Source organism: Macaca thibetana, chromosome 1, assembly GCF_024542745.1.
Source record: "Macaca thibetana thibetana isolate TM-01 chromosome 1, ASM2454274v1, whole genome shotgun sequence".
Lineage (NCBI taxonomy): Eukaryota > Metazoa > Chordata > Mammalia > Primates > Cercopithecidae > Macaca > Macaca thibetana.
The window spans coordinates 110,263,985-110,287,212 of record NC_065578.1 but is presented as its reverse complement, the minus strand read 5'-3'; the positions used below and the strand labels follow the sequence as shown (position 1 = coordinate 110,287,212).

The 23,228-nt window shown below is 38.6% G+C and overlaps 1 protein-coding gene across 2 annotated transcripts in view; it reads right to left on the bottom strand.

Moving 5' to 3' along the window:
* Positions 1-22,971, bottom strand: part of CD53 (CD53 molecule) — a 29,132-nt gene extending 6,161 nt beyond the window's left edge. The window contains exons 1-5 of one of the 2 annotated variants that reach the window (XM_050746899.1): positions 22,904-22,921; positions 20,896-20,988; positions 13,668-13,718; positions 2,583-2,662; positions 1,523-1,711 (exon numbers count right to left, since the gene is read on the bottom strand). In XM_050746899.1, the coding sequence (XP_050602856.1) occupies positions 1,523-1,711; positions 2,583-2,645 (252 nt within the window). In that variant the 5' untranslated portion in view covers positions 2,646-2,662; positions 13,668-13,718; positions 20,896-20,988; positions 22,904-22,921. Of the gene's footprint in view, positions 1-1,522; positions 1,712-2,582; positions 2,663-13,667; positions 13,719-20,895; positions 20,989-22,903 lie in introns of both variants that reach the window. The other variant, XM_050746889.1, reaches the window with a different exon arrangement.
* Between the last annotated feature and the right edge of the window lie 257 nt (positions 22,972-23,228).

Below are 23,228 nucleotides of genomic sequence, written 5' to 3'. Positions count from 1 at the left end.
TAATACATACACAACACCATTTGTTGAATAAGTTAAGCAATTTTGACATCTACCTATTGAAGCAGTTAAGCAAAAGCTCAATAAACTAGATCATTTGGGGCCTGGTCCTTTCTACAAGATCAGGATACCTCTGTGTGGAGGACTGCTGGTAGTGGCTGAGAGGAGCCCTATACAATGGTGAAAAGAAGGGTCCTAGCCATGATTCTAACTCATATTTGTTTCCAGCTTCCGATGCTTACTCCCTTTATGCTAATAACACACAACAGAAAACATTTTCACTTATTCCTTCTCCTTTACCTTTTTTACCTCAACATTAATTTTGACTGCTTAAAACATTTACCTTACCCCATGTCTGCTATCTTCCATCCTTTGCCATTAGTCTGAGAACTATCTGAGAAGAGGGACTTTTTTTTATTCCTTCTCTTGGCTGCAGTTTAAGAGTTGACCCATAGCGACTGGGCGCAGTGGCTCACGCCTATAATCCCAGCACTTTGGGAGGCCAAGGCAGGCAGATCACCTGAAGTCAGGAGTTAGAGACCAGCCTGACCAACATGGAGAAACCCTGTCTCTACTAAAAATACAAAATTAGCCGAGCATGGTGGTGCATGCCTGTAATCCCAGCTACTCGGGAGGCTGAGGCAGGAGAATGGCTTGAACCCGGGAGGTGGAGGCTGTGGTGAGCCGACATCATGCCATCGCACTCCAGCCTGGGCAACAAGAGCAAAACTCTATCTCCAAAAAAAAAAAAAAAAAAACACCACGAAAAAGTTGAACCATAATGGAAAAAAAGATTAACCAGATGACTTAAGGAAGAGCCAAGGTGATTAGAAACCCACATCTATTGGTAGAGTGGCACTGTTACACCAAGCTCTGTTCTGGGAACACTAGAGAAATGCAGAGCTCAGTGTTCTACAGGCACTGTGCTTACAGGCAAAACCTAAGCCTTAACGTACTCCTCGGGATAGTACCTGATAGGCAATATGCAAAAGGCTCTAGCATCTCTCACATTAGACCTCAACGGCTGCAGCCAGAGCCCTCAACTAAGTTGGATCTCTATGGAGTATCTTGTGCATATATGAGTTAAGGAAGCATCCTCTGGCATTTGGGGAGGAAAGAATCTAGAAATTATTTTTCCATTAGTTAGTGACTCTGAGTCAGATCCTGAAAGTACATAATAATAGCTAGCATGAGGAGGATTTTGGAAGATAGATGACACCTGGTTTCATCCAGACATAAAGAAAAAATAAAATGCTATGAAGGGGAATTATAATAATGACAAAGGTCATTATTAGCAGTGTAAAATGGCTACCAAGGGGGATAGCAATGCCCTCTCTCACCTGTCCATGGGACCTTAGTCATACATAATATACTATTGGTCTGGGCAGACTTGGCTGATCTGAGGTACCAATCTCATTTTCCTAAGATCTTTCTGTGCCTATAAGTGACCTACCAAAAAACATCTTGCCTGGGACTTAGGCACCATCTCCCTGACTTGGGGCACCACATCTCTGTAAGGACTCACCGACATAAGCAGGCACTTGTTTTCCTTGATAGAGCCCATGCAGCCCAGGAAGGCAACTACCATGATAATGGAGCCCACAATGACAAACACATTGCCCAGCGTGAGGGAGGGGAGGTTATGGAAGAGCACTCCGAAGTTGTTGTGGATCAGCAGGTAGATCCCAAAGCCCAAAATGCAGCAGCCACAGATCTGAAAGGAAGAATCCCACAACATCCTGAAGCAAAATGTGGTTCTTGGGTATCTCCTCATATTCTCACTTCCTTGAGATCAGAATCACTTTATTTTTAACTGGCTCAATCAGAGTCTCATGAACAATTTTTTTACCAAACTTTTCCATGCTTACATTGGAGAGGCAATCTCAGCTTTCTCATGTGGAGACCTACTCACAACTCTTCCTACCCATTTCGAAATACCAAGGAAAAAGCACTCCTGTGAGCCGCACAATATCTTCACTATATATAGGTCTAACTTCCTGTTCCTTATTTCAGTCACTCACACATGGCTTTCCCTGTGGAAACCATGACCATGTAGAGAAGATGTCCTGCTTGAGGAAGCTCATCTTGCTAGGCAGAAAACTAGAGAAGCCAAACTTATAATAATCTTCTCATATACACAAGTACCAACCCATCCTGTATCTGAAATTCAATTGCTGAATTTTGTACAGTGAAACCTCCCCGGAAAGGGTGACTTTCCTTTCATTCACTTATTGTTTCAAGGAATCTAAAAAAAAAGACAAGAAAAACAGAGGCACTCAATACCCAAAGCACACAGTCTCAGGTTTCTCACCTATATATATGAGCTATAAGTAGTAGTAAACTAAAGCCCTCAGAGAGAAACAGCACCTCCATTAATAACTGCACTAGTACCTTTCAATTTTGCAGGTTTATTCTGTGGCAGGAAGAGGGGAAAAATTATTATTCCTTTGTTTCTAGGATGGTTGTGCTGGACATGACCCAAACATGCATGCATTTTACCCCACACCAGCCTCTTCAGTAGAGGAGAGAGGAGAGCTTAGCTGGGGAAAGGTGAGCTTAACCATGCTCAGAAGAGACACACTTACCCAAAAGAGCAAGTTGAAGAAAAACAGGACATACTTCAGCAATTTCAAGCTACTCATGCCCATGCTGTGATATTCTTGCCCTAAGGAATAAGGAAGAAGAAATTAAGTTACCTGGCTCTGTAAGGTAGCCAGAGATCAGAGTGCACAAATGTTCAGGGATCTCTAGCATTACCTTGGGGTTGAGCTGTGGCTCTCCTCTGGAAAGTTTCCCCAAACTCTCCACTTTCCTAGTTTCTGAACTGAAATACCAACTGGCTCATCTTAGACATTCAGTTTTTGTCCAATTCAGTAAGTCAACAATGCTTAACATTGAATTAAGCACTGTAGAAGAAAATAGAGCCATTCTTAGAAGAGGATGGGTCACAGTGACAAAGACCAGGCCAGTGCTTCAGCTCTATCTGCAGCATTAGCAACTAGTGTCTGGGCACTTACTTAAGCCCTTGAAGTCAGGGATGAACTGGTCAATCAGCCATCAAGAAAGCCAACAGCTTGATGGGCCAGTTTCTTAAATACTCTATGATTCATGTACATACTACATTTGATAGTAAACTTCTCCACATGAAAGTGGGGAGAACATAGCCACGCCTCATTTATTCTTTTACTGCAGAAACATTTATAATGTTTTCTGTTCTAGATGTTGTGGAAAACACAACTTGACTAAGCAGTAGCTATCCTCCAGAAGATAACAGTCTTACAGCAGAGATAAAACAAGCCAACAAATATGCAATGGGGAAGTAAAAAAAGATAGCAATGTAAGTTTTATTTTTTTTTTCAACTAGAATATCATTTTCTTAGTGAGGACATCAGTTTCCAATGTCTGGTCCTCAATTCTAGAAATCCAGATACAGAATTTTGACCTCCCCTCCCCTCCCCTCCCCTACCCTCTCCTTCCCTTCCCTTCCCTCCTTTCTCTCTCTCTCTGTCTCTCTCTCTCTCTTTCTTTTTTTTTTCAGAGTCTCAATCTGTCACCCAAGCTGGAGTGCAGTGGCACAATCTCGGTTCACTGCAACCTTCGCCTCCCAGGCTCAAGTGATCCTCCCATCTCAGCCTCCCAGGTAGCTGAGACTAAAGGCATGAACCACCATGCCCGGATAATTTTTGTATTTTTAGTAGAAAGGAAGTTTCACCATGTTGCCTAGTCAGGCCTCAAACTCCTGACCTCAAGTGATCCACCCACCTCGGCCTCCCAAGGTGCTGGGATGATTACAGGCATGAGCCACCGTGCCTGGCCAGAATTTTGAATTTTCTGTCAGAGGTAATGATATTCTATAAAGTGACTCATTTTTAAAACTGTGCACAGGACTGATATTTAAAGCAGAATGTTGAGGCAGTGTTCCATTAAAATTATGCCTTTTCTAGTGCATGGGTCACTTGTGCAATCCATAGTATCTTCTTTGCAGTTTCAAGGTACCCGGGAATCACATGGTCTTGAGGGAATAGTTCATCCAGGCTGTAGATAACCCTGGTGAGCTACTTCTCTTCCACAATAAAGTGAATTTCTCTGTTGTAAACACCAAAAACTTAGATCTATTTCATACCCTTTTCCTTTACTTTGTGCTTTTTTCCCCCTTTTTCTTCTTGTCTTACTCCTCAGGATTATCCTTAAATCTACATCATTACTTTAATAAAATTAAAATAAAATTAATTGGATTACAAATGCATTTGAATATATATCAAGAGTCAAATGTGATGATTTACTACCCAGGCTTTGAGGTCAAACTCGAATTTTCCTCTTACATATGCCATTAAACAGCTTTGTGAGAATTGGACACCAAACTTAACAGTTCTAGTCATAAGTTCTTCCTACCTATGTAAAACGGGCCAATACTTATCCCTCTTAGGGTGGATGTGAAGATTAAATGATCTTATCACACAGACTGTGATACAGCAAGACCGGTACTCAGTAAATTGAACCCATGATTATTTAGTCTTTTTTTTTTTTTTTTTTTTTTTTTTTTGACGGAGTTTTGCTCTTTAACCGAGGCTGGAGTGCAGTGGCATGATCTAGGCTCACTGCAACCTCCGCCTTCCGGATTCAAGTGATTCTCCTGCCTCAGCCTCCAGAGTAGCTGAGATTACAGGTGCCCGCCACCACATCCAGCTAATTTTTGTATTTTTTTTTTAAGTAAGGACAGGGTTTCACTATGTTGGCCAGGCTGGTCTCGAACTCCTGACCTTGTGATCTACCTGCCTCAGCCTCCCAAAGGGTTGGGATTACAGGCGTGAGCCACTGCGACCTGCCAATTATTAAGTCTTAAAGAACTATTCTGTTTATCAGGAGTGAATGATGAATTTGGGTGTTTCCCAGCCCTTTATCAGTATCAAAGTACTCAAGAAACAGTGATAAAAAGAAAATCTTAAAACAACCAGGGGAAAAAAGACCTGTTAAGGAATAAGGAACAATTGTAAGGATAATAGCAGACTTCTTACTGGAAAATAGGCAAGCTGGAAGAAAGTGGAGCAACACATTTAAAATACTAAAGAAAAAAAAATTGTCATCCTAAAAATCTATACCCAACAAAAATACATTTTACTAACTAAAAAAAGGACTTTAAGATATATAAAAGGTGAAAGAATTCCACACCAGTAGATCCATACTACAAGAAATGTTAAAGGCAATCCTCTAAGTAGAAGAAAAATGAGACCAGATGGAATTACAGATTTACACAAAGGAACAAAGAGCACCAGAAAAGGTGGCTACAGGAATAAATGCACAATACTTTTTTCTTTTTATTTAAATCTCTTTAATTTATTTTTATTTTTATTTATTTATATTTTTTTTTTGAGACAAGGTGTTGCTCTGTGACCCAGGCTGGAGTGCAGTGGCATGATCTTGGCTCACTGCAACCTCTGCCTCTCAGGTTCAAGAAATTTCCATGCCTCAGCCTCCTGAGTAGCTGGGATTACAGATATGCACCACCAAGCCCAGCTAATTTTTTGCATTTTTAGTAGAGAGGGGGTTTCACCATGTTGGCCAGGCTGATCTCGAATTCCTGACCTCAGCTGATCCGCCTGTCTCAGCCTCCCAAAGTGCTGGGATTACAGGCTTGAACGACCGCACCTGGTCGTAAATATCTTTAAAAGATACTGAACAGTTCAAACAAAAATAATAACAATATTGCATTGCATTAATAATAAATGTAAAAGTAAACTTTACGATAATAATAGTGTAGAGGCTGGGAAGGGAGAAATGGAAGTATACCATTGGGAGCTTCTTATATGTGAAGTGGTAACCTCACTTGAAGGTAAAAATCTTTAAAAATACTAGATTAATCAAAAGAAGCCAGAAAAAGAGAAAAGGGGGAACAACAGATGGGAAAAATAAAGAGCAAATAGAAAAATGGACAAATAAAAAACAAATATGCTAAAATCCCAACCATATCAACATCACAGTAAATGAAATGGTCTGAATACTTAAAATATGAAGCAGGAATAAATAGATGAATTATAAAAACAAGACCCAATTATGTTGCCTACAAAAAATGCATTTAAAATATAAAGAAGCAAATACATTTTAAAGTAAAACGACAGAAAAAGATATACCATACTAACACTAATAAAAGGAAAAAAAGGCTGGAGTGTCTATATTAGACTAAAACAAACACTATTACAGAAAAAATCATCAAGGATAAAGAAGATTATAATTATAAAGGGACTGATTGAGCTAAAGAACATAAAAATCTTAAGCGTTTTTGCACCTAGTCAAAATCTGAGACAGAAATGAACAGAACTGAAATAAGAAATAGACAAGTATACAGTTATACTTGAATAGTTCAATATCCTTCTCTTAATAATTGATGGAATCAGTAGACAGAAAAGCAGTAAATATTTGAACAACAGCACCAATCAACTTAAACTAACTGATTGTGATAGAACACTCCACCCCACAACAGCAGAATATACATTCTTTTCAAGGTTACATGAAACATTTACCAAGATAGACCATTCTGGACATAAACCAAGTTTCAATAAATTTAGAAGGAATTGAATTAGAAATCAATAACAGAAATATCCCTAGAAAATCTCTTCAAATTGGGAAACTAAATAGCATACTTCTAAACAGTTCATAGATCAAAGAAGAAATCAAAGAGAATATTAGAATTCTGAATTGAGAAAAACTTTAAAAACATGTTGAAAATGTGTGAATGTCACTAAAGCAATATTTCGGGGTGAATTTTAGTGCTAAATGTCTACAGCTGAAAGGAGAGTGGTCTCCAATTAATGACTTCCGATTGCATCTTGAGAAACTAGAAGAAGTATAACAAATTAAACCCAAAATAAGCAGAAGGAAGTAGGTAATAAAGATAAACACTGAAATCAATTAAACAGAAAAACAAAACAAAACAAAAAAAACCTCACAAAAGTTGGCTCTTTTAGAAGACTGATAAAATTGATAAACTTATACACAGGTAATCAATTTTAAAATAAAGAACAAAAATTATCAATATTAGGAACGAGAGAACAACACTACAAATTCTATAGATATCAAAAGGATAAGTCAATATAATAAATGACTTGATGCCAATACAACTTAGATGAAATAGATGAACTCATCGAAAGGCACAAATTACCAAATCTCTCTCAAGAAATAGATAACCTGAATAATCCTATCTCTAATAAGAAACTGATTTTGGAGTTTAAAAATCTTCCCATAAAGAAAACTGCTAGTCCGGATGTCTTATTGATGATTTCTACTAAATATGTAAGGCAGAAATAATACTGATTCTATATCAAATCTTCCAGAAAATAGAAAAGGAGGGTACAGTCTCTAGCTTATCCTGTGAGGCCAGAATTTTCAATTACTAAAAGCAGAAAGATATTACAAGAAATAAAACCACAGACCAACATTCCTCAGAACAAGATGTGAAAATCATAAACAAGATTTTAGTAAAAAACATCTAACAATATAGAAAAATGATAAGAAATTATGAACAAATGGGGCTACTCTCAGGAATGCAGGGTTATTTTAACATTGAAAAAGGTACTTAATCATATTAACAAACTGAAAGAGAAAACAAATTATCTTCTGAATAGATACAGGAAATTTATTTGACAAAATTCAACATCTATTTCTGATAAAAACTTAGCAAACTAGGAATAGAAGAACACTTACGCCAACTTATAAAAGGCATTTATGAAGGGCATAGAATTAAGAACATCATACTTAATGGTATAATACCAAATGTCTTACCCTTATATAAGGAAGAAAATAAGTCTGTTTACTCTTAACTACTCTATTTGGCATTGTACTAGAGTTTCTAGGCAGTGCAAATGAAATATGAAAAGAATGGCATCCAAATTGGAAAGAAAACGAAAGTAAAACTGTCTTTGTTCACAGATATCATAAATGTCTTTGTAGAAAATCTAAATAAATCTACAAAAAAAACTACTAGAACTAACAAGTAAGTGTAGCAAGGTTGCTAGACACAAGATTCAATCTACCAAAAATAATAGCATTCTATGCACTAGTAACCATTAGAAATCAAGTATTTTTTTAAAGTATCATTTATGATAGCATCATATATGAAATACTTAGGCATAAATCTGACAAAAGTTGTGAAATAATTGTACGCTGCAAACTTAAAAACAAACATTGCTGAAAGAAATTGAAAAGATGCAAATAATGGAGAGATATACCACATCCATCTACCAGGAATTCAATATTTTTAAGATGTCAATTCTTCCAAATTTATCTATAGATTGTAATCCCAATCAATACTACAGCAGAATTTTTTGTAGACTTCAAGCAATTAATTCTAAAATTCATTTGGGAATGCAGAAGACTTAGAATAGTAAAAATGAGTTTGATAAAGAACAAAATTGGAATACAAACACTACCTAATTACATTACTTTCTATAAAACTACAACAATAAAGACAGCATAGCACTGGTGTTAAATAAATATATCAGGAGAACAGAATAGAGAGTCCATATGTATACGGACAACTGATTTTCAAAAAAATACAAAATTAATACATTAGAGAATGAACAATACTTTTTTCAACAAATGGTGCTGGGAACAATTGTCTATTAATATGCAAAAAATGAACTTGCATTTATACCTCTCTCCATATGAAATCATAACTAGTAGTGAATCATAGATCTAAAGGTAAAATCCAAAACTATAATTCTCCAGAAGGAAATTTAGGAGAAAATATTTGCAACCTTGATTACACAGAGTTCTCAGATAAGACACCAAAAGTACAATAAGTTGATAAATTGGACTTCTTCAAAATTAAAAACTTCTGCTCTTCAAAAGACACTGTTAAGAGAATGAAAAGACAAGGCACATAAGGCAAAAAATATTTCCAAATCACACAGAAGATAAAAGGCATGTATACAGAGTATAAAAACAACTCTTGAAACTCAATGGTAAGAAAATAAACAATCCAATTTTTAAAATGGGCAAAAGATCAGAACAGACACTTAAAGAAAGAAGATATTATATGGATGGCAAATAGCACATGAAAAAAAATCTCTACTTCATTAGTCATTAAGGATATGCAAATTAAAACCATGGTAAGATACCACTCCACATCTCCTAGAATGGCTAAAATGTTTTCAAAACCTGACCACACCAAGTGTTGGCGAGGATGTGGTGAAACTGGAACTCTTACACACTGTTGGAGGGAATGTAAAATGCTATAGCTCTTTTCAAAAGCAGTTTGCTGGTTTTGTACAAAGTTAAACATATACTTATCATATGATCCAGCCATTCTACTCCTAGGTATTTACCCAAGAGAAATGAAAGCATATGTCCATACAAGGACTAGTACAGGAAAGTTCATAGTTTTATTTGTCATAACCCAAACTGGAAGCAACCCAAATGTCCATAAACAAGTGAATGTATAAATAAAGAGTGGTATGATTTTACAATGGAAACTACTTAGCAATTAAAAAGAATGAACTATTGTTACACTCTACAGCATAAGTGAATGTAAAAATAATCATGGTGAATGAAAGAGGGTAAATAAAAAATAGTATATTCTGTATGATTCCAGTTATATAACATTTTAGAAAATGAAAACTAATCTATAGCAACAGAAAGTAGATCAATGATTGTCTGAGGATGAAGGTAGGGGAGGGTAGGAGGTGAATAGAGGGAGCAGGGAAGGGTGAGAGAAAAGGATTACAGAAGGTCACAAGGAATCTGTAGTGACTGATGCATATGCTCAGTGTTTTGACTGTGGTGATGGATTTATGCATGGGTACATTTACGTCAAAGGCCCCTCCTAATTTACTCTTGTCCATCAATTCACACTCATGGCAACACCCCCTGTATTATACTTTAAAATTTAGCAAGCAATATTGAATCCTTGTCTTAATGCTTCCTTCTTTACTTTGCTAATGTGTTTCTTTGCTGAAATTTCCCCTTTTCTTTATGGTCTCTTATTCTAGTTAGTTACTGATCATCCTAATGATTCAGCTCAAGTGTCACTTTTCCAGGAAGTCATCTCTGTTTATGTCTAAGTGTTCACACCCAACCCTCACTTCTCCTAAGGAGTATCTGTAATACCTGTGTACCTCTGCCATTGTACTAACCATTCTGTTTTATAAATGACTATTCCCTCACCAGAATATGAGCTCCTTGAGGGTAAGATCTATGCTATTCATCTTTGGATTCTCAAAGCCTCATTACCTCAGAATTATCTGATGTAGTGGAATGAACATGACACTGCAGAGTCAGGAGCCTTGGGCTTGAATTTTTAGTCTACTAATAAACTGATGTTTTGGACATAGGCAAATAACTAACTTACCCATCAGTAACAGAAAGGAATTGAGCCAGATGCCTCCTAGAATCACATCAGCCCCAACATCCTGGTATCCTATGACAATTAGTTCAGGCCCCTGTAACCTGATTGTCCACAGAGCACCAACTGGCTAGGTGCCCAAACTTAGGGACATTCCTACTGATTCTTTCCTTCACAGACAGGAAGAAGAACCTCTTCTTCCTTCCTCTCCCACTTTCTACCTTTCCAGACTCATACCAAATTGAGTAAGAAAATCTTCTCACCTGGTGAAGATTGTCACTACTTTTGCCACATGCCATAAGGGCCCCAGAGAGAATGCTGCTCCATTTCCCTTTCCCCTTCTTCACTGCTACTGGGCAGTGATTAAGCCTCCCACCCCTTCCAACTACCATCTAGAGGAACTGACACCCCTCCCACAGTCAAAGTCTATGACTCTCAGCTCCATGACTCATGGTTCTATGCAAAAACCACCAACATCAGTTTCCAGGAAATCTGCATGACCAAACTACACTTAGCTGTGGCTACCTTCCACAACTCAACATGGAGGTTAGGGATTAACTTTATCCTTTAGTTTCCTCCAATGGGCTTGAGCTGGTAGACCTGTGGATTTCTAATTCCATCCTGTCTTTTTTTGACCTGGACTAACAGCACCATGTAATCTACTCTTGAATTTAATCAAGCTTAGAAGTGGTTAAGGTTGGATAGAGGCTTCAAGAACCTCTGGGAAGTTGAGGTGGGACGAGCCCTTGAGCCTAGCAGTTCAAGACTAGCCAGAACAACATAGTGAAACCCCGTCTCTATTTTAAAAAATTTTTAAGTTTAAAAAAAAAAAAAAAAAACCTCTATCAGTTCTTCATCTTCAGCCTTATCTGATCCAATGTTACAAGCTGGTCTGGAGCCACAGTAAGACAGCTTTGGTGCTACATAGACCATTACACTTATGAGATATTAATAAGTGCTCTTCAAACAAAAGCCAAGATAAAGAAAAAAACAATGTAAGAGAAAAGCTTCTTATATGCTAATGTGCGCTGTGAAAAGAGAAACATATACTTATATAACTACAAACCTATTTTTATGTTGGAGATTACTTATTAACAGCTCAAAGAATATAGTATTCCGTGGAACACAGTTTGATAAACACTAGCTTTGGAATCAGACAGGTCTAGTTTTGAATTCTGGTAGTACTACTTATCAGAAGTGTGATCTTGGGCAACTTGCTTAACCTGTCTTTCACTATATCTTTGAAATAGGGCTATTAATACTTACCTCAGAGGTTGTTCTGAGGGCTAAATGAGATACTATTTCCAGGATGGCCCAGTCCCTGAGTATCTGCCTTGTTCAGTGAATACTCACTGAAAGATCAAGTTCAGAGCTTACCTACCAGTCCATTCCTAAGGGTAACCCTTAGCTTCTAATAGATTTTTAGGAATAAAATATACATGGGGCCAGAATAATCCTTTGCTTGTTTCATAACTTTTAAAAAGAGATTTCTTGTGCCATTTGTAAAAAAATTTTAAAAAATCAAACAATAAAGAAAAGTACATGTTTCTTTCTCCATTTGTACCTATTAGGACAAATTGAAAATTTCAAATTTCAGTAATAAAAGATAAATAAATAAATGTAAGTATAGTTTCTGTAAGACTTCCTTTCAGTGAAGAAAAGTGTTTAATAGAAAAACACCTTTGTATGCTAAGATTGAGAATACATTATTAGAACACATTTCTTTCTCCACTGAAATCTGTTAAGACATGTTGGGAAATCCCAGCAATAAAAGGCAAATGTAAGCACACTTTCTTTAAGATGCATAATTATTTTCTTTCAGTGAATGGAAGAATTTGGTAGAGCAACACCTTTGTAAGCTAAGAGTGAGAATATATATTATTAGAACACATTTCTGACTCCATTGAAATCTATTAGGAAAAGTTGAAAAATCCAGCAATAGAAAGCAAATGTAAGCATGCTTTCTTAAAAAAAAAAATCTACATTTAAAAAATAAAGAAAAGTATAAAGAAGAAAGCATAAAGTCTTCTGAAATCCCACCTCCCAGAGATAACCATCATTAGCATTTTGGCAAACATCTTTCCAGACACGTCTCCATATACATTTCTCTATATACAGATTTGTCAATTTACATACAAGAGCATTTGCGAGGTAATTATGGCTCCCTATCCCTTCCTACACAGAGCCTGTAGCACTCTTTGTTCCTTAGCAAAGAAAATTGAGGCTGTGATTAAGAAAATTTTTTTCTAAATAGGAGTGAAAATCTGTTCCCAATGAGGGCTCCCAAATTTAGGCTTTCTTGCTCAAACAAATTTAGATACATAATAGATAGTTCACTGAATCCCACAAAATACTGAGTTCCTCATAAATGTCTTATTTATAATCCTCAAATCAGCCTGACAACATAGGTGTCATTAGCCCCATTCTGCAGAGAAGTCAAGGACTGGCACAAGGTCACCCAGCTAAGAATCATCAAAGGCAGGGTGAAGGCCAAGGTCTTTCAGCCTCCAAAGCCCAAGCTCTTTCCACTATCCCAGGCTCTGGTTTTGTGCCTGCTACTTCCCAATTCATTTGGTGCAATGTGTTGAGCATCCAGGAGAAGACCTTCCATTTTTCATCAGCTTGTGCCTCTGCAGTTTGAACTCCTATGAGCAGTGGCTGAGATGCAATCAGAGTTATGGCTGTACGTCCTTTTGAAGAGCAATAAGCAGTTGTAGCGAAAGAAGCAGGAGTAAAATAAAACAAAGCCAAAGCATCAACTCTCATGTATTAGTGTCGGCTCATCTCTCCATCAACTTATCAAGGAATGTCTGTTACCTTATTCCTTCCTAAAATTGTAATCTGGTAAAAATTTTGTTTCATCTAGGCCACTGTTAGGGGAGGAGATTTGGTGATTTATAGAAGAAGAGAGAAATAAGAAAGAAGAAAAGAGGAGAGAAAAAATGAAGAAAGACAAATCCAGATGATCTTAGAAGCTCACTTCCTCCCATTTGGGAGCTTAGCAAGACACTACTAACAGCTGAAGTGGGACAGGGACTCTTCTAATAAACTTACTCCCTAAATCAGGAACAATCACCTAAAACAGTTAGCACTGTTACAGAGTCAAGAGACCAGAGATTCTCTTTCCTCCTATGTAGAAATATGCAGAACTTTACAGACAGGGTCGCTTGGCTAGAGCCCTGTCCATGGCTGTGCTCAGATTAAGCAAGACTCTTTGTGGGATAAGAAAAGCCACTTTGTTGGTATTCCTATCAAAAATTTAAATAACCTGAATCTAATCATGAGGAAGCATCAGATAAACTCAAATGGAGAAACATTCTAAAAAAGAACTGACCTTACTCTCCAGGAATATCAACGGCAAGAAAAACGCAGGAAGTGTTCCAGACTAAAGGAGACAAAAGTTAGAGTTGAAGGCAATGCATGACTAGAAATTTCCTTTTGCTATAAAGAATATTAATGAGGTAATTGGTGGAATCTGAATAAAATCCATAGATTGTTAATTATATTGCATAAGTGTTAATTTCCTGGTTTTGATCATTGTAAAGTGGTCATATAAGAGAATGCATTTGTTTGTAGAAATATACACTAAGGTATTTAGGGGAAAGGGCATCAATCAAGTTACTAATTACTCTTAAATGAGAGAGCCAGAGAAGAATAAACAAATGAAGTAAAATGTTAACATTTTGGAAATCTGGGTGAAAAGAATTTAGAAATTTTTAATAATATTTTTTCAACTTTTTTATCAGTCTGAATTTTGTCAGAATTTTTTTAAAGAGTTGGAAAATAAATAAATGATCTAAGGGATTCTCATCTCAAAATCATTACAATTTAAGTCTTCTATGTTATAAATATTGAGATTCTACAATAGTTATTTTAAGAAGACTAAACCATGGAATAATTCTTGAATGCCTTTATTTGCTCCTGATATAGAGTAAGCCATAAGTTCAAATTTACTTTAACAAGTAAACTTTAACAAGTTTTAAAAGATATGAGGTGTTAAAATCATTTCTTACCCCTATTCCTCAATCTAGTTCTCCTGAAATAGAAAAGGCCAAACAAAAATATTTGGAAAATAAAATATATATTTAGTTTTTCTAGTGTTTAGTTTTCTAGCATAGTGGCTTAGGATCAATTACATTTACAAGTAAGCTGTATTTTTATGTTTGTTTATGTTAAAATGCACTAAGAATTTATGTAAATGAAGAATAGTCTAATGATGCCTACTTAATAAAAAATCTCTTAGGAAAGGGACTATAGTATAATATAGAAGCAAGAGCATGCCATAGAGAATCAGAAGACATTCTAAATAACTACTAAGTAATTTTATGATTTTGGACAAGTCATTTTACTTGAAAAGTAAGCAGATTGGACAGTTGCAACAGCTCACATTTATTGAGCTCTCATTATGAGTTAGATACTTTATTTGAATCTAAATAATCTCTAACATCACTTTAAGTACCAATATTCTAATTCTTGGAATATAGCACTCTCATTTTAACTGATTATAAAAATGTATCCTTGTGGCATATTTGCTTTTACAACAATTCTTGGTCATAGCTATGAGGTATTGATGCTATTGCTTGGGTAGAAATTCTGCTGTGTGCTGGTTTTTTGAAAATATCAACAAAATTGATAGATCGCTAGCAAGACTAATAAAGAAGAAAAGAGAGAAGAATCAAATAGACACAATAGAAAATGATAAAGGGGATATCACCACCGACCCCACAGAAATACAAACTACCATCAGAGAATACTATAAACACCTCTACGCAAATAAACTAGAAATTCTAGAAGAAATGGATAAATTCCTGGACACATATACCCTCCCAAGACTAAATTAGGAAGAAGTTGAATCCCTGAATAGATCAATAACCGCCTCTGAAACTGAGGAAATAATTAATAGCCTACCAACCAAAAAAAGTCCAGGACCAGACGGATTCACAGCCGAATTCTACCAGAGTTACAAGGAGGAGCTGGTACCATTCCTTCTGAAACTATTCCAATCAACAGAAAAAGAGGGAATCCTCCCTAACTTATTTTATGAGGCCAACATCATCCTGATTCCAAAGCCTGGCAGAGACACAACAAAAAAAGAGAATTTTAGAACAATATCCCTGATGAACATCGATGCAAAAATCCTCAATAAAATACTGGCAAACCGAATCCAGCAGCACATCAAAAAGCTTATCCCCCATGATCAAGTGGGCTTCATCCCTGGGATGCAAGGCTGGTTCAACATACACAAATCAATAAACGTAATCCAACATATAAACAGAACCAAAGACAAAAACCACATGATTATCTCAATAGATGCAGAAAAGGCCTTTGACAAAATTCAACAGCCCTCATGCTAAAAACTCTCAATAAATTCGGTATTGATGGAATGTATCTCAAAATAATAAGAGCTATTTATGACAAACCCACAGCCAATATCATAATGAATGGGCAAAAACTGGAAGCATTCCCTTTGAAAACTGGCACAAGACAGTGATGTCCTCTCTCACCACTCCTATTCAACATAGTGTTGGAAGTTCTGGCCAGGGCAATCAGGCAGGAGAAAGAAATAAAGTGTATTCAATTAGGAGAAGAGGAAGTCAAATTGTCCTGTTTGCAGATGACATGATCATATATTTAGAAAACCCCATCGTCTCAGCCCCAAATCTCCTTAAGCTGATAAGCAACTTCAGCAAAGTCTCAGGATACAAAATCAATGTGTAAAAATCACAAGCAGTCCTCTACACCAATAACAGACAAACAGAGAACCAAATCATGAGTGAACTCCCATTCTCAATTGCTTCAAAGAGAATAAAATACCTAGGAATCCAACTTACAAGGGATGTGAAGGACCTCTTCAAGGAGAACTACAAACCACTGCTCAGTGAAATAAAAGAGGACACAAACAAATGGAAGAACATTCCATGCTCATGGATAGGAAGAATCAATATCATGAAAATGGCCATATGGCCCAAGGTAATTTATAGATTCAATGCCATCCCCATCAAGCTACCAATGACTTTTTTTTTTTTTTTTTTTTTTTTTTGAGACGGAGTTTCACGCTGTTGCCCAGGCTGGAGTGCAGTGGCGCGATCTCGGCTCACTGCAAGCTCCGCCTCCCGGGTTCCCGCCATTCTCCTGCCTCAGCCTCCTGAGTAGCTGGGACTACAGGCGCCCGCCACTGCGCCCGGCTAATTTTTTGTATTTTTAGTAGAGACGGGGTTTCACTGTGGTCTCGATCTCCTGACCTTGTGATCCGCCCGCCTCGGCCTCCCAAAGTGCTGGGATTACAGGCTTGAGCCACCGCGCCCGGCCTACCAATGACTTTCTTTACAGAATTGGAAAAAACTACTTTAAAGTTCATATGGAACCAAAAAGGAGCCCATATTGCCAAGACAATTCTAAGCCAAAAGAACAAAGCTGGGGGCATCACACTAACTGACTTCAAACTATACTACAAGGCTACAGTAACCAAAACAGCATGGTACTGGTACCAAAACAGAGATATACATCAATGGAACAGAACAGAGTCCTCAGAAATAATACTACATATCTACAACCATCTGATCTTTGACAAACCTGACAAAAACAAGAAATGGGGAAAGGATTGCCTATTTAATAAATGGTGCTGGGAAAACTGGCTAGCCATATGTAGAAAGCTGAAACTGGATCCCTTCCTTACACCTTATACAAAAATTAATTCAAGATGGATTAAAGACTTAAATGTTAGCCCTAAAATCATAAAATCCCTAGAAGAAAACCTAGGCAATACCACATAGGCATGGGCAAGGACCTCATGTCTAAAAAGCAATGGCAACAAAAGCCAAAATAGACAAATGGGATCTAATTAAACTAAAGAGCTTCTGCACAGCAAAAGAAACTACCATCAGAGTGAACAGGCAACCTACGGAATGGGAGAAAATTTTTGTAATCTACTCATCTGACAAAGGGCTAATATCCAGAATCTACAAAGAACTCAAACAAATTTACAAGAAAAAAAAATGACCCCATCAAAAAGTGGGCAAAGGATATGAACAGACATTTATCAAAAGAAGACATGCATACAGGCAACAGACACATGAAAAAATGCTCATCATCACTGGCCATCAGAGAAATGCAAATCAAGACCACAATGAGATACCATCTCACACCAGTTAGAATGGCAATCATTAAAAAGTCAGGAAACAACTGGTGCTGGAGAGGAGGTGGAGAAATAGGAACACTTTTACACTGTTAGTGGGACTGTAAACTAGTTCAACCATTGTGGAAGACAGTGTGGCGATTCCTCAAGGATCTAGAATTAGAAATATCATTTGACCCAGCCATCCCATTACTGGGTATATACCCAAAGGAGTATAAATCATGCTGCTATAAAGACACATGCACACATATGTTTATTGCAGCACTATTCACAATAGCAAAGACTTGGAACCAACCCAAATGTCCATCAATGATAGACTGGATTAAGACAATGTGGCACATATACACCATGTAATATATGCAGCCATAAAAAAGGATGAGTTCATGTCCTTTGTAGGGACATGGATGAAACTGGAAACCACCATTCTCAGCAAACTATCACAAGGACAGAAAACCAAACACTGCATATTCTCACTCATAGGTGGGAGCTGAACAATGAGAACACTTGGACAAAGGAAGAGGAACATGACACACAGGGGCCTGTCATGGGGAGGCAGGAGCGGGGAGGGATAGCATTAGGAGATATACCTAATGTAAATGACGAGTTAATGGGTGTAGCACACCAACATGGCACATGTATACATATGTAACAAACCTGCACATTGTGCACATGTACCCTAGAACTTAAAGTATAATTTTAAAAAAAAAGAAATTCTGCTGTGTGCTTATGAAATGGATAATGAAGAGAGAGCACTCACCTCTAACTCTCAGCATAGAGATTCCTGGCCTTTACTCTGAGTGGTCATTCACTGACTTTGCAAATGCATGTCTTTCTCTTTTCCAGAAGCTACCTCCAGTCAGCCTTCCCAAACTGGCCACCCAACCTCCACCTCAATCCTTCCCTCCTCTGCCCCAGCAGCCATGCTGTCCTGGTCTGCACAGCTGTCTGGTTTCTCTGAGTTACTTTGCTTCAGTGCCCTGCACCTGCAGTGGCAGATGGGTCCTGGGAGCTTCCTGACGACAGGTGCCCAGTCTCTAGGGCCCAGGGTGATTTACACATAGTGGATGCTTGCTCAGTACAAGAAGTGCCCTGGGCTGACTAATCTAGGAACGCAAAACAAACCACTATAACTGAATCAGTGCAGTACTTCCTGGAACAGAAGCTAAGCTGAAAACAATGGCTGTAACCTCACAAGAAGCTCCACCCTTCCTTCTGCTCTAAGTGAAAATCTAGGTTGAGGAGGGAAAAACCTGCCTCTTCTCCCTCATTTCAACCCCACATCCCATCAATTCTGTCGTGTGAACATGGTGGGCATAGCCCCACCCAGAGCTGGACCTAGGACCTGCCTGGTCAGTGATCTTGCCCTCCACTTTCTGGTGCCAAGTAGGAGAAAGGACTTTCCACTTCATGTGACTCTGTAAGCACGGTGTGTTACACTGCAGTCTCACTTGCTCGCTCTCATTTCTAACATGCCTGGAGGTACACACTTCTTTGAATTTGAATATACAGCACCCTTGGTCTAGAATGTCTCCATAGCAAACCCATACTTCTGTGAAAGTGAACCCACCAGTCACCTCTCCAGGGATTCTTTGGCACACTCTTAACTCCTCCTACAGTTTGTGCACATTCTCCATCTATTATAGAAAAGAGCACATTGCACTGTATTTGTATATTGCTGTGATTGTAGTCCACAATAAACTGTACAACTCCTTTCAGATGATAATCTTCTCTGTTATCCTGTATCTCCAGCACCGAGTGCCATATCTGGCCATGGGGTAGGAGTGGGAAAGGAGAACCGCAGTCCAAGGGCCTCTGTGCAGTCAGGGGTCAATCAGAGGGCATAAAAAAGGAAGGACTGACAGACTTCATCCTTTCCAGTTTGTGCCTCTTGTCAGTGAACAAAGGTGAGGTCACTTAGGTGGTGGTAACCATAGCTGTGAAGGCATGGACTCGGAATCATTCCTCATGAATGTAAAGGTACCCAATCCTTTCATTTAAAAGTTAAATGTTCTTAACTGACCCACACAGGAAACATCACAGGAAATAATGTTTCAGTTCAGTCTTTGCTCCCATTCAACCACAATTTCAAAATAGTACAGATTCTCCTCAAGATTGAGAAAGCAAAACCTCTTTGTTTATCCAGCAGCTAGGAGTCTGCTTTTTCTCAGCTTTCTTCCAAAGCACATGCATAGTATGATATCTCTTATCTCCCATGGGAGTTCCTTAAGAGTAGGACTGTTTGTTAGATAAATATTCTCCTTCTACCTTTTCATCTCCCTCCCCCACAATTCCCAAAGCACAGTGCCTGGCCTCAGGAGGCACCTAACACTTGATTATTAAGCGTTTTTTCTTCTAAAAGCCACTTTTAGTGTCTTCTAAAAGTGTTTTAGACGACTGCTTTTTATTTTTTAATTCAAAGCTCAATAAGCTCTCAGGTGTTTTGGGAATCTAGAACCCTCTCCCCTGTCCCCACCCCTCTTGGAAATCTAGAGCCCTCTGCCCTGTTCCCAACCCTCATTCTTAGACGGGTGGGTGTAGTCAAAGAGAACTTTCTCCTTTCTGCTCCAGGGCGTAATCAAGTGAAATTCTCACAGGTCTTGGAAGAAGAAAGCTCTTATATAGAGTTTCCTATGGTGGTCACAGAGTCAGGACCAAAGCTCTGCTATCACTTTGCTGAGTTCATGCAACCTCAGTCATTAGTTACAGCACATGATTGGAAATTACTGCAGTATCAAGTTTTGGGGATTGCATTTATACATGCATCAGTGGTCACGTTTTGTACAGCAAGGATAATCTGGAGAAATGCTGAGGATCACAATGCGCTTCCTGCTCCTTAAAAGCCAACAATCTACACGTCCTTTAGAGGTGTCTAAAGGACCTTTTAAAATACAGTTACTGAGCACATCCTGGTGTTTTGATTTTTAGCCACCTTTCTATTTAGTGGCTTTGAAGAGTCACTAACTTAACTTTAGAAAATTTCTCAAATGAAAAAGAACTGTGTCTTCTAGCTGTCTTTCTAAAGACAGCTCTGCCTGTGGGTTCTTTCCTCACTTTAAAATCACAAGGCCAATTTTCTGAAAACCAGAGCACATAGGAAATCTCCCCATTGTCATCTCGCAGAGAAAGCTCCAGGCATCAGGAATTACTACACAGAGTAATTCAAGCTCTGTAGCAATTAAGGCGTGTGAATGCCTCAACTCAGAGATTTAGATACTGGGAACCTGATTAAGTAAAAGCATTTCTGGCCTGATTGCCTTTGGGGATGTTACTAGTATCTTGCTAATCTGTCTTACTTTGTGCACTTAATATTTGCGAAAGAGAAGTTGCAGGAGATTTTATGGTTACTAACGAGGTATATGGAGACCCCTAAGAATACGCCCTACCCCACATTAGACAGCAAACCAGGTTAAAATGTCATCAACCTTACCTTTTCCAGACACCGTTCCTCAGTCCTTTAGGCAGAATTTAGTGATTATCCTTGAGGTGGCTGAGACAAGGCTGGTAACACGGGTATCCGGGGCTATTTGTGTAAAAGGAGAAGTAAAGGGCGAAAAAATATGATCGTGCTGTGACGACAGGAAGCCCAGATGAGAAGAAGGAGGAAGTGAGGCTGAGTCCGCCCTCTTTCGCCTCAGAGACTCAGTCCTTCCCCAGTGGCTTTTTAGAAACTTCCTCCCACAGCCCACACTAAACTAGTTTCATGAAACAAAGGAAAACTTCATAACCAAGTTGGTTCAGGCACAGATCTCTGAGCAGTGGTGGATTCTAGGGTAATTTTGGCGATGATTTTTGCTTAGAAAAGGACAGTGCTTCTCAATCAAGGTGGCATCTCAGAATTAACTGTTTATTTGTTCAAAAATAAGCATGCCTGGCCCCACCACCAGTTTCCTATTCAGGTAGACAGACTGGAGGGGAACACAAGAAACAATATTTCTAAACATTTTCTAGGCCTGAGACTTCGGAATGTCTTTCTGAAGATTCTCTGCTCCCTCCTCACATTCCCTGTCTGGCTTCAGCCAGTCTCTAGACTTCAGTTAATTGGACACCATTTGCAGACTTCTCTGTCTCAAGAGCAAGATTGTCTTAAGGTGAGTCCCCAAGGCATAATCCCAGGGGCACTGGTAGAAATGATTTGGTTAGTACAGGAAACACCACATTTGGAGCCAAAGATCTGAGTTTCAGTTCCAGCTTTATCTCTTTTAGCCGTAAGATCTTGAGCAAGTCTCAATCTGTCAGCCTCAGTTTATTAATGGTAGCATCTAATAATAATCCTACTAGTTACTGTTACATCCTTATTTATATACAAGAAAACAGGGGCTCAAAGAGGTTAGAAAATTTGCCCAAGCTCATACAACTAAGACATGTCAGAGCTAGGATTCAAATTCCAGGTCACGGAGAATGCCTTTTGAGAAACACTGTGATCAATGTATTTTGAAAAATGTGTTTCTACTTTCACTATGCTGCATCACTGGAATTTCCTTAGACTGGGTCAAAGGAGTAGGTGACAACCCAAATATGTCACTAGCTAACTGTGAAACCTGGAAGCAATCACTGAGCCCCAGTGTTTTCATCTTATAAATGAACAGATAGATGACACTCTTTGTGATGCTGACTTGGAAGCATGCCTCTGGGAAAGCTAGCTGTCTCCCGCTTCCTTCACCCTGAGACATTCAGATCCAGAGTAATCTCCAGCCAGGGCTGTCTTGTGGAGAAAACTGAGTTAAATGATGGTAAAAAGGTATTTACTGCAGAGCTTGTCAGTCCTTAATATTCTCTAAGCAGGGGAAATAATATACAGATTTCCCCAAACTTATCTGAGCATCAACTCCGTGTGTGTGTGTGTGTGTGTGGTTTCTGTGTGTGTGTGTGTGTGTGTGTGTGTGGTTTCTCTTAGGGAACAATTTTTTCAGTGTGACTACACTTTAGGGAATGCTATTAAAAACTTTCTGCTCCTCAGCTGGAATCACTGCCTGTCACTCAGGGCTGCTGCCATGCTGACAGATCCCTGAAGTGGTAGGGCTGAGAAGAGGCTCTGGCTGAACTCATATTTTCCTAGTTATCTCACCCATTCTGATGACTCTAATTACTCTGTCTGTTCCAAAGATTCACAAATCTATATGGATGCCATGATCTCTCATTTGAGCTCCACTCTCTCCCAGGCACCTCAAATCCAATATCCAAATTCAGTTTGATGAACTTGGCATCCCCACACTCAAGCCTGCTCCTCCCACCATGTCCACCATCTAGGAAAGACCTGACTGGCCTTTCAGCCACGTTCATGAGAAACCAGGTATCTTCTTAAGCTACTCTGTCTCCCACACCACCACCTATTATCAACCACCAAGTCCTGTCAACTATGCTTTTACCTAAATATTTCTCAAACCAGACCACCTGTTTCCAACCCCATAGACGTTACATTAGTCCTTATCTCTTACCTGTGTTACAGGATGCCAGTCTCCTTCAAGACCAGCTTGGACGTTTCTTCACTCCGTCCTCAGGAAGAAGGGAGGAGAGCCTTCTAAAATGCAAATTTAATCACATGACTCCCCAGCTTAAAACTCTCAGCTGGCTATTTCTTCCCTGGCCCCACCCCGGAGATCTCCTCACACTGGATAACACTGGATGTGGAATTCCTTTGAGTTGCTTAAACAAATCAATCTAGTTCTGTCTCACGTGTTCTCTCTAGAATATCTTCTCACCTGTTCACCTAATTCCTTACTCATCCTCCATCATAGCACTAGAAAGCCCTCCAGGCAGGGC